At 43.8% G+C, this 16789-nt stretch overlaps 1 protein-coding gene and 1 long non-coding RNA gene across 5 annotated transcripts in view; one reads left to right on the forward strand and one right to left on the reverse strand.

Moving 5' to 3' along the window:
* The window catches only part of SKI (SKI proto-oncogene), a 146460-nt gene extending 132446 nt beyond the window's left edge, over window positions 1-14014 (forward strand). The window contains exons 2-7 of one of the 4 annotated variants that reach the window (XM_081870965.1): window positions 3623-3745; window positions 5403-5518; window positions 6700-6998; window positions 7436-7743; window positions 10199-10429; window positions 13311-14014. In XM_081870965.1, coding sequence (XP_081727091.1) covers window positions 3623-3745; window positions 5403-5518; window positions 6700-6998; window positions 7436-7743; window positions 10199-10429; window positions 13311-13499 — 1266 coding nt within the window. In that variant the 3' untranslated portion in view covers window positions 13500-14014. Of the gene's footprint in view, window positions 1-3622; window positions 3746-5399; window positions 5519-6699; window positions 6999-7435; window positions 7744-10198; window positions 10430-13310 lie in introns of all 4 variants that reach the window. The other 3 variants (XM_081870964.1, XM_081870967.1, XM_081870966.1) reach the window with 3 other exon arrangements.
* LOC309347060 lies at window positions 9180-15368 on the reverse strand. Its single transcript, XR_014158806.1, has 3 exons — window positions 15228-15368; window positions 12236-12354; window positions 9180-9611 (listed from the first exon to the last, which is right to left on the reverse strand). It is a non-coding gene; the product is annotated as an uncharacterized lncRNA (long non-coding RNA).
* Between the last annotated feature and the right edge of the window lie 1421 nt (window positions 15369-16789).

The raw sequence follows: 16789 nt of genomic DNA on the forward strand, positions 1-16789 counted from the left end.
GCTCTAGTCCACAAAAGCTTTGTGCCATCACAGATTTGCTAGTCATTATGATGCAGTGAGTAAAGCATTAGTCAAAACTATTTTGATGACCAAGGTCAAGGTTGCGATCTCTTGATGTCAGATTCTTCCACAGCCATGAAAGAAAAGCTGAACAGAAGTTGCTGTTATTATCTTCCAATCTTCTCCTTTACTCCCCAATCCTGATATGAATAGGTATGCTTGGTTGCTGTCCAGGACAGCACAAAAATAATTAACCAGGCCGACTCATTCACTGTATTTCTAGACCACCATTCATAGGAGTGTGCAGGCAGTGCAGATGCATCACTCAAGAAAGTTTGGTTTTGCAAACCAAAACTGTCAGAGTGGAGATTTGTTGATGCAGTCCATGTGACTACTGGACAGCTTTCAGCCTCACAAGACTAGACTCATGGTGGTGGCTTTTGTAATACAAACCTAGGTTACAGTTGCCACAATGGAATGTCTAAGCACTTTTTAAAAACAATGAATTTATTATTATTATCATTAATTTTATTTCTATATTGCTTTATATTTTAAAGAAAAATATGGTTTACAACACATTACAAATATGTGGTTTACAACACATTAAAATATCAAATCAAATAATCTAGAATACAAACTTCAGACTTTAAGAAAATATTTCAGATCCTTCTCTAAGCGACATTTTGCTTTCCCCATATTTATTTACCTGCTTAATTTATATACCTGCCCCATAACAGAAATACTCTAGAAAGGCAGTGTGGTGTAGTGGTTAGAGTGTCTGACTAGAACCTGGGAGATCAGGTTCAAATCCCCACTCAGTCATGAAGCTCACTGGGCAACCTTGGGTTGTTGTAGGGATTAACTGAGATGGGAGGGGGTGAACCATGTACTCCTTAGAGAAAAGGGTAGGATATAAATGCAGTAAATAAGCTCTTCTGCTTACCTGCTTAAGAAAGCTAGGGGGGGCAGCCAGATGGAGATGTCAGTCGCCAGCCTGGCAACCAGAGATGTAATTGCAATTGGACCCTCTCCAGTTGCAAAACACTCATGACACCTGGTAATTTTCTAACACTGTGTGGCATAAGCTGGGAGGAAAAGCTGTGTACCTTAGCAGCAGAGCACCTGCCTTGCACACAGAAGGTCTCAGGTTCAATCTCTGGCATCTCGAGGTGGAGGCTGGGAATGCCCCCTGCTTGAAGCTCTGGAGAGCTGCTACCAATCAGAGTAGACAGTGTTGAGCGAGCTACATGGAACAATGGCTTGACTCCATGTTGATAATGGCAACTTCCTAAGTTCCCATGAGAGATGAGTGCTGCAAACTGGGGGAGGGGGACCCCTCCACCCAGACTGATGCTCTTATAACATAGTATTGACAGACAGGTCTATTTCCCTTTTTTCTGCCTTGATCAGAGGGATGGTGGAAAAGCAAGGAACTGAGTTTGTGTTTTGTAAGATAATATATTTATCATTCTCCCCACTCCATCCCCCTTTCGGCAAATCTATTTAGGTTGCCTCACTTTGTACTAGCTATTTCTTACAGCTGCGTGCTTTTAAAACTTCGCTCAGCTTGTTGTGCCAGGGCTCCTGCCCCACCCCCACCCCCACCCCCACCCCCCAGCGCGCACGCACACACACACACACACACACACACACACACACACACTCTAACCATCCCAATTGATTGTCTCAAGTCTGCACAAAATACTCTTTCTGCAGATGAGCAGAGGGTGGAGGGGAAAAGTGAGGGGGGGAAATGGGCAAGAAAGAAACCCATCTCTGTACTGAGTTGAAGCACCTGCTGTGTCCGCCTCTCATTCCAGGTCCCCTCCCAGCCTGACTTTGCAGCCCCAGTGGACAGGGCTGGGATCTGTCAGTGCTTGCCAAATATCATTCAGATGCTGTCACTGTTTCTTGCACAGGCAGAAACTGTGAAAGTAGAAGGAAGTTTTCTCCCCCTTCACCAATATTATTACTATTATTGCTCCAGTCATGCTGACTTATCCACAGATTCAGAAAGTTCCCTTGCCACTCTTGAGGTAGCCCAAAAACAAATCAGGTTTTTTTTAAAGAAATAAAGTTTTGAAAAGGATGGACTTTGCAAATCCTCCCACATTTGGCAATTGGCATGGCGGTAGCGGGGAGGGTTAGGGTTAACTCTGCACACAGGGCTACCACTTTGTGTGTTCATATTGGGAGCCGGAAAGTACACTTAGAAAAAAGAATAGCACCCGGCACACACCTGTGGGGCTCTGGGTGGCTCATCATTATCAGCATAGGTCTCTTTGTCTCCATGTTCAGTCATATCCCTTCATGAGAAGAAACTGCATGGTCTTGAAATGGAATTGACACTTCCCTCCCTGCCTGGAAGGGTAGGGGGGGAGAGCAATTATGCTGAGGTCATTCAACCCACCCTCTCCTACCCAGTGATCTTGTTTGTACTGGCTAGCTTTCTGGCTTTTTTCAGAGCCCCAGTTCAACCAGTAGGTACCAATCTGTTTGGCAAAGCCACATTGGGGCCCTTGGAATTTATCTTCTGGTGTCCCTGGAGAGAAAAGGGCTTGCTTATGCTTGCGGGTGATTTATAGGCCGAGCAGAGCAACTTGTGGAAAAGGCAAAGCAGATCTTGGCAACAGGCCACTAGAATCTGCCTGCAGCTGCGGCGCAGTGAAGTCATCAGCATAACAACCACTGCAAACAGAATAACAAAGTCTGCCCTGTTCTCATCTAAAATAATCTTTCCAATTCAAAACCACAGCTTTAAAAACTCACCTTTCTGCATACAAATAGAAAACAAGGTAGCAGGCAAATTTGATTTGGGGGTGAGTGGGGAAAAGACAGGTAGTGTTGAATGCTTTGATTTTATAGGCTTGGTTTCTTTAAGCATATGTTTTTAAAATGGTTTGTCTTTTAACATATACTAGAAATTTTGTTTCTCACCTCTAGCTTTTTTAAAAAGCAGTTCTAAAGTTTGGAGGACTACATAGGTCAGTCACAGAGCTTTGGGGAAACCAGTCAATTTTCTGTCCAGTGGTACTGAACCCCTTCCCCAGGAAACATAGCTAGAAATGAATTTTAAAGTGTTTCCCCAAATCTGGGTGGACATGAATCATTTATAGAAGTTGAAAACACCCAGGATGGTTAAAAAACAAACAAAAAACTGTTGAAAGACTGTATGTGTTCCGTTATATAACACTAAACCATGGTTTAATGTATGTAGATACGCCTCTGTGAGCTTGAACACATGCCCTCAGTTGTTCTGTGACATTTTTGTTGGTTCTGATAAAGGTATAACTGTAGCTTGCCTTTAGGGTGTTTTCTAATGGACTCACACAGCAATGTACAATTTTTGTGTGCTACCTATAGTTCACCCGTGACCTGGAGTCCACAAGGAAAAGACGGTCCTAGTCACAGTACCTGTAACAATGCATCCTGTGAGATAATGTTGTGAGCTCGTAGGATAGATTAGAACAGACGCTTCCTTGCTCTTCAGATAATGGTCCCCATGTGGGTGTATTCCTGTTCAACTAGTGGTGGTTTGAACTATGTTTAATATCTAAAAATGCAATGCAAAATGACAGGAATACAAATTCAAGCCAGTAAATCTTTTCTTTCTTCTTTTCAGGTACCATCTGATCCTCCTGCTCCCAAGAAACCCAAAATAGATGACTCCTTGCAGTCTCCAATAATTGGTGACAAAGAGAAGCAGTCTAGTTGGTTACGGTCCTTGTCCAATTCATCCAGCAAGGTGAGTTTTAGGGGACTGGTCATAGTTTTGTGTGTTGTTTTGTGTGTTGTTGTGTTTAGTCATCTTAGTTGTGTTCGACTCTCTGTGAGCCCATGAACCAGAGCATGTCTCGGAAACGCTCACTTTCTACTCAAAGCATCTCCTTTTTTATGTCCATGGAGTTTTCTTGGCAAAATACTGGAGTGGATTGCTAGTTCCTTCTCCAGGTAGATCGCATTTAGTCTAAACTTTCGGCTATGACCTGTCCGTCTTGGGTGGCCCTGCACGGCATAGCTCATAGCTTCCTGGAGTTATTCAAGCCCCTTCGCCACAACAAGGCAGTGATCCATGAAGGGGGTTTTGTTTGTAGAAAGCCTCAAATTCAATCTCCAGCTAAAAGAAAAAGTTAGCAGGTGGTTAGGAAGCAATTTCTGCACATGAGACCATGAAGAGCCACTGTCAGTCAGCCTAGACACTAAAAGCAGCTTCCTTCATTTCCTACATCCATAGTCCTGAAATTTGGTTTAAAAATCTCATTTATTTTACTCTCCTTGGGGTGATGGTGAAGAAACCACATATGAGCAGTTCTAACACGACTGTTAAGAGAAAGGGGCCCCAAAAGATTTCATCAAGGACACCATACATTAATTAGGTGCTGTTTCCAAAGAAAAACACCTGTACAATGGGCTGCATCCTGTTAGCCCTACTCAGAATAGACTTATTGAAATTAATAAGACATGATTAACCATTAATTTCAGGCAGTAGGACTTTGTTGGGTAAAACCCATTGAGTTTAAAGACAAATTCCTCTTTTGCATTTTTTATTTTGCTTCATTCATGGTCAATTTCTCTTTTGGACCCTCTATTTTTGTTTTAGATCTACTGGTATTTAAAACGAACAACCGTAGAGGAGTTACTTTTGTAGATATTTCTCTTCCAACTAGGATAAGGTTGCAGTAAGAATCTTTTGCCACAAAAAGGTGGCTGCAGAATATATACATACATCACATTTTAAAAAATTAGAATGATCTAATAAACTAGGAATATAGGAAGCTGTCAAGTAAGACCATTGGTACATCTAAACACTGATACAGTGGTACCTCGGGTTAAGAACTTAATTCATTCTGGAGGCCCGTTCTTAACATGAAACAGTTCTTAACTTGAAGCAGCACTTTAGTCAAATGGGGCCTGCCGCGCCGCCACTGCACAATTTCTGTTCTCATCCTGAAGCAAAGTTCTTAACCCAAGGTACTATTTCTGGGTTAGCGAAGTCTGTAACCTGAAGCACTGTAACCTGAGGTACCACTGTACTTGAATTGTTTTCGGTTTTAAGGGCAATTTAAGAGTGGAAAATTAAAACCAGCAACAGAATGAAATTTAAGACTGTACTAGACTCCTTGAGTTGCATCCACTGCTAGTCCTACTTGGAGTAGACCCATTGAAGTTAATGGACACAACAAACATAGGCCCATTAATTTCAGTGTGTTTACCCTGTGTACGACTTTGTTGGCTAGGCCTTTTCTTTTTCACATGGACTTATAATGCCTCCTATTCCCTATGGATCTTCAAGCCTCCGCCCCCCCCCCCTCCCCAGCAGCTTATACCAGATTTACAGCTCACAAACATGTAATTGTGTGTATCTCACTGTTTCCTCTTTGTTTCCTTTTTGGCTCCAGCAGAGTATTGGTTGCATGCATCCACGACAGCGCCTCTCTGCCTTCCGGCCCTGGTCCCCCGCCGTTTCAGCAAACGAAAAAGACCTCCCAAACCACATCCCTGCTTTGATCAGAGACAGGTGAGGAAGCAGAACGAGTGGCACAATAACCTGAGTCCCAGCTCATCTTAAGCCAGTTAAGGCTGTAATCTCATTGCAGAGCTTCCTTTTACAAGTGACACGTAATGTCCATTCCACATTTGTAAGCGGTTGTGCTATGTTCTACTCAAGACCCTACACCCTTTGAAATTAATGGACCCAAGCTAGTCCTGTCCATTAACTTCAGCGGGTTTACTCGAGAGTAGGAGTAGCATTGGATACAACCCAAGTAATTGATTTGGTGATGTGGCGGCAATTTGCGGCTCCCTACCCATTGATATTGGGCAGGCACCTTCCCTGTATAGTTTTTTGGCACTTGCTAAAATATTTTTGTTCAAGCAAGTCTACCCTAATATGTAAGTTTGACGTGTATTTTTAAAACTGAATATTTTATTTAGAATTTTTTAAGGCTAACTTGTTCTTTAGCAACTGATGTTTATTGGTACTTTTAATGTGTATCTTATATTTATGAAAACAGTTAAATTTTATATCTATATCTATATCATATATATATATATCCTGCTGAAGAAAGTAGGACTGAATGCCAGAGTAAACATTCATAGGATCAGCGTCATTTGCTCACAAGCAATTTATATCATACGCTGGTTCAGGCCCCTTGTTAATTTGCATTTTGTAGCACAGAAAAGGCTGCTGATTTGCCCCAGTAAATGTTTACATATTGCAACTATGAGTTGTATCTAGCATTAGTCCTACTCAGAGTAGACTGTCTGAAGTTAATGGTCTTGACTAACGTGGAACAATTAATTTCAGTGGGTGTATTCTGAGCAGGACCTAGTTGGACACAACATTATTTCTTTCTGCTAGCCTCCTAGAATATGATTGTGTTAAAGGTATGGGATATTAATGGCACAAACCAGTGATAGGCAACCTGTGGCCCTCCAGATGCTGCTGTACTTCAGTTCCCACCATCCCTGGCCCATGGCTGTGCTGGGTGAGGCTGATGGGAGTTGTAGCCCCCAAACATCTAAAGAACTGCATTTTTCCTGTCCCTGCTGTACCTGGTTCACTGCGTTGATGATGAGTTGTATAAAAACCCATGCATGCAGATGTCTCCTGAGCCTGCAAATGTAGTAGTGTGTGTTCCATCACTGAAGGTGTTACTTCTTTTTCTCCCTTCCAACCCCCCTACAACCCCTCTGCAGTTTGTATTCATACAAAAGTTTTGAGAATGCCGTGGCCCCCAATGTGGCCCTTGCACCACCCCCGCCTCAGCCAAAGATCGTAAGCAACCCCCCATGTGCCCCAGCAGCAACTCGGAGCAGTGAACCGTTGAACAGCCCCTCCCAACCAAGGAAAAGGAAACATGTCGCCGAAAACCCAACCATTCCCGAACCTACGCCAACTGCTGCTGTCGCCACCGCTCCTGCCGCTGTCCCTGCTGCAGAAGAAGAAAAGGAGTCTGAAGCAGAAATCGAAGTAGAGACTCGAGAAGAATGTAAGTGTGAGTTACCCCATGCTACTTCATTTCTTATTTTCTTCTAATTCTTCCCTGGTTGTTTTCCTTGGGAACATTGCCATGGGGAGGGATGGAAGGATGGGGAACCGATGCAATTCCTGCATGGCTGGGGGTTATACTAGATGACCCATATGGGGTATGTTCCAATTCTATGATTCTAAGTTTATCTTGTCCCCGTTTTGCTTTAAGAAAAGGAAAGCAGCTCAGTGGTTAGAGACCCCTGACTTAAACCCTGGGTAGCCATTGCCAGTCAGTGTAGCTATTACCTTACTAGATAGACCAATGGTCTGATTGGTACAATGTATATTGGGTTCTATGTATGTCCTTTCTGCAAGCCAGACACACAGGTGATTTTTAGCTTTCTAATGTTCTTTTTGTCGGCGGTGGGACTGCCGCCTTTGTGTTTCTTTTCTCCTCCCCAGTCACCTCCTCTCTGTCCTCACTCTCCTCCCCATCCTTCGCTTCTTCGAGCTCAGCCAAGGACATGAGCTCGCCTAGCATGCAAGCCCCGCCCACTACTAGCAATGTCTTTGAAGTCGCCAGTCACGCCGAGCCTCAGAGTGGCACCAGCGGTTTGGAGGCTGAGCTGGAGCACCTCAGGCAGGCCCTGGACAGTGGCCTGGACACGAAAGAAGCCAAAGAGAAATTCCTCCACGAAGTTGTAAAGATGAGAGTGAAGCAGGAAGAAAAACTGAATGCTGCCTTGCAGGCCAAACGCAGCCTACACCAGGTAAGGCCATAAGGCAAAATGAGTGGCTTGCATCCCCACCCACCTCCATCCCCACTACACAGGCAAGTACTAAGTCATGGCTTCCCCCCAAAGGATGCTGGGAACTGTAGTCTATTAAGAGGGTGTGGGTTGTTATGAGACACCCTACTCCCCTCACAGAGCTACAATTATTAGAGTTCCGTGGGAAGAGGGATTGATTGTCAAACCCCTCTGAGATGTTGAGCTCTGTGAGGGGAGGAGGGGTCTCCTACCAACTCTTAGCACACTTAACAACTGTTGTTCTCATGATGCTTTAAGCCATGACTGATAAAGTGATGTAATAGTGCTTTTAAAATATAGTGTGGATGTGGCCTCATTCAAATTAGTCATGCACATTAATTTCAAGTGATATGTTCTGGGTATGACTAACAGTGGATACAACCCTCTCTCCCTATCTGAAACATCCTTCTGGTCCTGAAAGTACGTACGTAAGAGCAGCCCTGGTGGATTTAAGCTCAAGTCCCATCTGGTCCAGCTCTCTGTTCTCACACCTATTACAGGAAGCCCAAAGGCAGGACCTGAACATAACAGCACTCCTCTCCTCACCTGTGATTCCTAGCAGTGGAGGTAGAACATAGCCATCATAGTTATGTTTTTCTTACTAGTATTCCTTATTAATGTTGCAGTTAAAAATACATTTCCAACCAAGTAAAAACAATATTTCTGAAGCAAGAACGGGTTGCTTTATTTTTTTTAAAAAGAACAGCAAACCAGAAACACCAAGACAGCTTGCAGGTGCATGCAAAGTTTGAGGTTCCACATGTGTGGTTTATGGCTTAATATTACAGCTGAACAGAGCCACAGAAAACCTAGATTGTGCTCAGGGGCCTTATGTTTCATGGGACCCATTCATGGTGTAAAGGAGGATCTGTGGGGTGGTAGTCTGCTTGCTGCTCCTGGGCTTTCTGGTTCTCTCTGAAGGACCTTGAGCCTGTTCCTTGAGAGCAGTCAGAGGATGCAGAGCAGGTGGCAGCTGCTCAGCCAAGCAAAACTTTTAACAGTGCCTAAACTGAGCAGAAGAGTACGGTGAACTTAAGAGCCTAGTATTTGTCCCCAAATTCCATTAATTCTGTTGTGGAGAGGGCAAAGGCTTTTCATGCAGAATGGCTGGGAAACAGCACAGGCTAGGATAACAAGTTCTGGCTTAGGAAATAAGGTTGTCAGACGAGAGAGATTTCCCATGACCCCAATGCAGTTATGTTACTTAACAAAGGAAGGACTGCATCTGGAAATAGGAAGGGGAGGGGAGGGGAGGGGAGGGGAAGAGATATGCAACACTGGTCTCCCTTTTAACACTAATCAGTCATAATATAAGCAAAGAATGAATGGAAGCTGTCCCCTCCGTTCTCCCAATAAAAGAGAGAAAACTTTAAAATAAATGTGTAATGCGTAAACCATAAAGAAGTTGAGAGGACCCCAAACACCTGGTTCCAAGTGCCTAAAATATCTGATGCTGGACCACATAAATATGAAAAATGTCTCCATTTGGACTAATCACCTAACTCTGACCTCTGTTTTTCCACTGGCTCTGTTCTCCCTCTGAATACCATTTGCTGGGTTCTGCAGGAGGGGAGAATGCTGTTGTGCTTAGGAACCGCTTCTGGTTTGGCCACCGTGAGTAAAAGGATTCTGGACTAGATGGGCCTTTGGCCTGGTGCAGCAGGGTTCTTCTTCTGTCTCAATGGCAAGGTCTTGTTGAGCAGTGCTACTCAAAGTGGTGTTCCATGGACCAGTGCTGGTCTGTGAGTCATTAGCTGCTGATTCATGGTGACTCCACCACAGCCCAGGTTGGGTGGGACGCTTCAGATATGGTACCGGTCCTTGGCAACCTGGAGAAAAAAATAATTGCCAGTCCGTCACATCAGATAGTTCAAGAAGCCCTGTTGTAGAGAAATGTCTCCCCCCCACCAACCAGGACACAACATCCCTCCCATTGGAGGCTCAGCACTTAAAATAATCAATAGACAAGACCATTAGCTTAACAAACAAAAAAGGAAATATACAAATCATATACAGATCCAATACTGACAACCTAACTCAAATCTTAACATCAGAATGTCCATAAGTGCTTGCCTGTAATATGTTCTAGAACTGTCTGAAAAGAGTCGAGATTCTTCCAGAATTCTGTGAGGTATTCGTTCTTCCTTACTGCATATAAACACTTATGGCATTCCATGCTACTGAATAAGATATCTTCATTTTCCATTGGCTAGGAACTGGTGAACACATCTATGTGGTTCTTGCCAATAGCAGGCACACCATGCTTAAAGTCCAATGTTCCTTTCTAACTTGCCCTCCAACCACCTCTGAAATGTTAAAGCTCTTGCCCAGTTATATATTTCTTACTCCCCATGCCACCTCTAACCACTTTTAAGGCTGTGTTTATCAAGTAAGCCATGCCTCCATCTTGTTCCAGGAGCTTGAGTTCCTACGTGTGGCGAAGAAGGAAAAGCTAAGAGAGGCAACAGAAGCCAAGCGCAACTTAAGGAAGGAGATTGAGCGCCTCCGAGCTGAGAACGAAAAGAAAATGAAGGAGGCCAACGAATCACGGATACGGCTAAAGCGGGAACTGGAGCAAGCCAGACAAGTCCGGGTGTGCGACAAGGGGTGTGAAGCAGGCAGGCTGAGAGCCAAATACTCCGCCCAGGTGAGGACAGATCCTTTGAGAGTCTCCTCACAGAGCTCTAGGCTCTTGGCCAAAACTTTGCAAGAGCTTTTCTTGTGGCTAAATATTCAGAAAGGCTTTGAAAGATACTTTAAAGGATGCCATTTTGGCCTCAAAGCAGTCTTTGGTTTCTCACTATAGGGCAGAGCTTTCCAAACTTTTCATGTTGGTGACACTTTTTAGACATGCATCATTTCACAACATAGCACTTCAGTTTTACTAGCAAACCAGAGGTTAAACTAGCCCCTGGAGGAGCTTGGGGAGCATTCACGTGACACACAGTGTGGAAAGCTCTGCTATAGGTAATAGGGCTGGGCAATGTCGGCTTTTCAACACTGAGATGTATCAACCAGGCAAACATCGCAATGTTTAAACCTGTCTGAGCCAGGGCTGCTTGCTGCTGCCACCCAATGCCAGGAGTGGAGGGACTTCCTCTGCAACCTTGGCATCGCTCTGCAAGGTGCAGAGTGCAAGCCACCCCATCCATGCCTTGCTGAGCATTGGGCCTGGTGGCAGCATCAAGCAACCTCAGCACTTCCTTCTGGGAGATAACCCACCTGCCATGTACAAGCCAAAGGGGTTGGGAGCTTGATCAGCTGAGAAGCCTGTCCCTTTGCATGTGTGTGGGAGGAGGGGCTGCCAGGCTGCCTGCTCCTCAACGGATAAGCCTAACAGAGCCCCCACCCTGTCTTTGGCTTGCGCCCTGCAGCAGGCAAGCTGGGGAGTCCATTAGATTTCTATAGAGTCCATTAGTGGGGCAGGCCACTGTGCACCTATCAGCGGAGAAATTTAAATGAAGTGCGGGCAGCCACGGGACAAACTACATCAGCTGTTCCTCCCTTAGCAGGATGAGGACCATAATGCAATGGTGGTTTCACCCAGCAGTATATTGCGAGTGAAACTGCTGCTCCTGAGTCCCTCTGCCTCCAGCACCCGGCTGCAGCTTGTTTCTCACACTGGGCACTGGTAGCAGAGTGACTCAGGAGTGACAGTGGTTTGACTCACAATATACCACTGGGTGAAGCAGCCATCGCACTCTAGCTCTCATACCGGTCCTGGTCAATGTATTGATACATTGCCCAGGCTTAGTGGGGATCACCTGTTTTGTGTGCAGAAGGTCCCAGGCTCAGTTCCTGGCATCTCCAGGTAAGGTTGGGAAGTACAAATACCAAATCAAAATCAAAATCAATTCATATGTAATAGCAACATGTGGGCTTTTCTGTGAAGAGAGTTTAAAGTGTTGTCATTCTGTACACCAAAAAAATTGTTAAAGAGCTCCTTTAAAGAAAAAAAATAAGCGAACTTCTGAACAAAAGCCATGTTAAATGTTACTTTTCCTCCTCCTCTCATTAACAGGAAGGGGAGCGGTCCCACAGTCCCTTTTGTGAGGCTTGCCAAATTTACAAGGGCAGAGAAGCAGGAAATGATGCAAATTTCCTTCTCCTCGCATCACGGGACGTCTCGCTGATAAGCGATGCCCAGACTAAACACAATCTGATTCAGAGCTTCATGTGCTGGGTGTCAACTTCCACTTTAGCTGAAGTGTTGTGGGGGCGGGTGGGGCTCCACAAAGTTTGAAGCCTTTTTAAAAAAAACCACACACATTCATCTAATTAGGCTTTGAAGGTTCACCCGTTTGTTCCAACTTGCTCTGCTCCAGAGGGTTGCTTTTGCTTCTGACATCTGGATTTTTTCTCTCTCTCAAGGGAGGAAAGGATTGAAGTTTGTGTGGGTGAATTTTTGGGTTTTTCCTGTTAATAATCTTGCCAGAAGCCTTTTCTGTCTTACCTCCTATTCGCCATGTTGACGTGGGACGTCTGTGTTAGACGTGCTCGCCTTCTGTCTCCCCGGCTTCTAATTCTTCTCATCGTCTCAGTCTTAAGAAAAAGCATCAGGGATGTTCAAGTCTTGATTAGGTTGGAGGTAGGTGGGAGGAAGGAATGAAGACCTGTGATTTTTCAAAGCAGTCAAAAGGAATTAGTGCACAGGCACATCCTTTGCATTTCCCTGCAACTCCCCCCCCCCCCATTTGTCAGGATTTAGGTCTGGCATATTCATTTCTGAAGTAATCACATTGCCACGTTTTTTTTGCTCATCCTTTGAAGTATTAGAGTGGAGGTGGCCAGAGCTGAATGACTTGGAAGAGGCCCAAGACTGCAGAAGTGTTGTTTTGAGTGGTGGGGGAAGATGCAGAGATGGAAAGCAGAGAGAAAGGTTCAGGTCTCTTGCCACAGTGCAGCTGCCTTAGCAGCATCTGGAGGACACTGTGTTGGCTATCCTTGTTTTAGGCTGTGTATAAACCTAGAAACATAGTGGACAAGCATTCAGTGACCTCCTTTTCTTTCCTGGATAGATTATGTTCATAGTTGTGAATTTGATCTAAAAACGGATAGGTTGCAGCTCTTGGACTGTGTTGCAGTATCAGCTGTCACTCAAGAGTGGGGATCCCCAGGCTTGGACTGATTGCAGACGTCCCAATCAGGTCTCTTGGAACCCCCTTCCCTTCAGCAGCCCTACTTTTACACCATGCTTGCCGCTGACCCTGCCCACCTACTGGCACGTGGCTTTTGGAAAGTTGACGCTTGTAGGGTCCAAGATAGTTGGTTTTAGGGACTTTGGTCCCGAGCCACCAAAGGTTCTACAGTGGTACCTCGGGTTACAGATGCTTCAGGTTAGAAGACTGTGCTAACCCAGAAATCGTGTGGCGGCAGCAGGAGGCCCCATTAGCTAAAGTGGTGCTTCAGGTTAAGAATGGACCTCCAGAACAAATTAAGTTCTTAACCTGAGGTACCACTGTATGTCAGTTCTAATGCCTTGAATTGAGCCAGGTATCTCTAGTTTACTATCCATTCATTCATTCTAGATTGAAGACCTGCAGGTGAAGCTCCAGCATGCAGAGGCGGACAGAGAACAGCTGCGTGCTGATCTGTTGCGTGAGAGGGAAGCACGGGAACACTTGGAAAAGGTTGTCAAGGAACTTCAGGAGCAACTGTGGCCTAAACAGAGTGATCTGCCCGGCAGTGAACACACAATGAAAGATATGGACAACTAGGCCAGCGCTGAAGAACGTAATGACATGGGGTCTAATTTGTAGGCCAGACTGACAATAAAATAAAATAATATGCACAGTGAGGGAGAGAGTGTGTGGGAGAGGCGCTGGGGCGAGGGTCCGCGCCCTGGCGTGTGCTGGTAAACATGGACTTTGTTATTCATTGGAGGGCAAATGTTACTCTTTATAACAGAAGCACTGAATTCCACCTCTTTTTTCAATCCATATAGCACAACATCTTCCTGTGCCTATAACATGAAGAGTGTTTATAACCTAAACTACTTTTTGAGTCCGCAGCAAAAAAAAAAATTATTAAAAAAATTATACCGTCTGGTGAGCAGCATCCATGTGAAATCAAAGACAAGCAACGAGGGCTGCTTTCTGGGAACACTTTGGAATCAAGAAAAAAACAAAACCCTTTTCTTATAAGCTATTTAAGAACACAAAACAATTGAGTCATGAAGACATGGTATTATAACCATTAACAAGATTTTTTAAATTTTATTTATATATATATATATATATATATATATATATATATATATATATATAAACAGGGAGGGGAGAAAATACTTTCAATGCCTGATTTGTAATGACAAATTGTTACAGATGTTGGGTTCTTTCTTAGAGAAGCTCGTCAGAAAAAGCCCAATAATAAGCCATGACCGTTTCAATCCAGGGGATTTCTATGTGAATTTCAAATTTAGGGTTTTTTTCCTAGTTTAAAATCTTTGTTTTCCCCATGCTTGAACCAAGAAGAGGAAAGTCAGTGGAGGGGAAGGGGGGTAGTTTGTATGTTTCAGTGGAGTGTAGGAGTGGAACTATATCCTAAACGAACCCAGCCTTATTAAAATTCAGTGTTTGTAAATCACGCCATAACTTTTTTTATATATAAATATATGTCTGTTATTAACTGATGTGTTTTAAAGACTCACTTCAACGCCAGAGCACTTCAATTATGAGAAACGGATAGAAGAATATATAAAGAGAGCAAGAAACACAGAGAAAACACAAGACAAAAGTCGGCTGAAACATGAAGTTGCTTGTGAAAGATAAGTGGGAAAAAACAGAGAGTGGCATGTCTGCTTGGAAACCCTTCCGTTTTCCCAGAGAACTCGTCCCCATGTTATCATCACCTCAGAAATTTCAGTATTTTATTGACTTGCCCAGGATCACGTGTAAGGATTTCAGTGTCGCCCACAGAGAGTGCTCAACATTGTATTAAAGAGACAAAAAAGAGGACTTTTGCTGCTGTGAATAAGCCTACATTTCTTATTCTTTAGGGGTTTTTTGGTCTTTTGTTTTTAATGTGACAAATACTTTAATATTGGGATCTGTGCCGCAATTCCTTCCCTTCCCACTGAATATTAAAATATGCAGCAAGTAAACACACTCAGGGCAAAAATCCTATCCCCAGTGGGAGTTTTGCTTCTTCTACCTGATTGGGGCCAACACTTAGTACCCACTGGATTTTGTTTTCCTCTTGAAAAGCATTATTTTTTTAAGAACTACAGTTTTCGTTATTATTTCCTCCATCTTTATTGCTCCCCTTATGATTTAACCAACTGTCCACTGTGTTAGCAATCAGATCTGCAAGGAACAGTTTATAACTCTACACTTCTCCAGGACCTACCCCCTCTCTTTTGAGAATAAGGCGGGTAGGAAATGTTACGGAACTGCAATTGTTAGAGCTCAGTGTCAATATAAGCAGCATAGGCTCAGATTCCCTACCTTTGCTCTCTGGCAATCAAGCAGGTCACGAGTTTCTTGATTCATGGTTGCTTGAGATCGGTGTCACACAAGCATTCCAACATGGACTTCAGGGATGCCATCCTATCAGCGACAGGGCTATGGCGGCTGGTCCTGGCTAAACCGTCCCAGTGCAGGAGTGAGCAATATTTTGATTCGTTCTTCCCTGTCAATACAGAGGTATTGATTCAAAGTCTTTTGTATTCGTTTTTATTTTTACAATCATTTCACAGGAATGGTGAGCAAACCGTTTACTAAGGGCGACAGTTTACTAAAATCCTTAACTGGGGGAAAAAGCCATCCCAAATTCACAGATTCTCTCTCCTCCAATTTGTGTTCTGAAACACTGAAGGGAATTCAATCCTTTTCCTGTAACCAAAATGCGGCTGTCTGTCCTAAAATTAAAGTATTGACTTTACAGTACACTGGGGGGGGGGAGATAAAAGTTGTATTAAAAATAAAGCTGTTATTATCCATTCTAATAGCCATTGTAAGCATGAACATTGAAAAAGGAGGAAGTAAAGTACATTTTAGTGGGGGGGTGGTAGGGGTTGCTACAGGAAAAAAAAAATAAAAGGAAGCTATATTAGAAAAATCAGGTGACTTAGAATTGAAAAATGGGGAGCAAGAAGGCAACAGATATATACGGACTAATTTGCATGATACGAAGTTGTCTGCGTTTGAGGTCTTGCCCATGCTCGTATCCAATGAGTGGAATCTGCTCTCCCATCTTAAAGTGCAATGCAAACGGAATATTGATTGTGTTTATGCAGTTATTTTTTTAATATGGGGATTTAAAAATAATTTTTTTGCTTTGTATGTTTTTTCTGCAGTTATTAAAAAAACCCATATGCATGGAATTAAAATCTTTGCCATACATATATATTAATTAACGGGCATTATCACTGTCTTAACGTAAAGGTGCATAACTTTTTTTTTTGTTTCGTTTTGTTCTCAGTCGTATAAATTTCCAAGATCTATAATGCTTTTTTATAAGTTTGCAGTTATTTCCTTCAAGAGGCAACAAAATTACGTAGTTTTGATGCACAGCTGTCTTCAGTGGCTCAAACCTATGCTTCACTCTTGGGACAAGCTGCTGCTCACTGCTTGTCCCTCTCCCCACCCGGCCAGCCACCCCTCCTTTCAGCAGGGAGAGGTGTTACAAACCCTAATTCTGGGAATACAGGGGTCATTCTACAAGATGATAATGACAAACCTGTTTCTGTGAAAGCAGCTTGCCTTCCAGTACTGATCTTCCTCTATGCCAGGGATGGGGGATATGAGGTCCTCCAGCTGTTGTTGCACATCAGTTGCCATTGACTCCAGCCTGCATGGGATGATGGGAGCTGTAGTCCCAATGACAAACAGAAGGGCCTTAAACCACGGCAGCCACAACCCATGTTTTATGACACACACTTAGTTCACGCTGACTGACATAGGCACAGCTGGTCTTGCTAGCAAACTTAGGTGCACATTCTAGGACATTCCCTATAATCCTCTAGGAAGTGAAATTGGTGTGTTGACCAACAGGTCAGCGTGAAAGG

The sequence above is a fragment of the Podarcis erhardii genome (genome assembly GCF_964252035.2).
Source record: "Podarcis erhardii genome assembly, chromosome: 7".
Classification (NCBI taxonomy): Eukaryota; Metazoa; Chordata; class Lepidosauria; order Squamata; family Lacertidae; genus Podarcis; species Podarcis erhardii.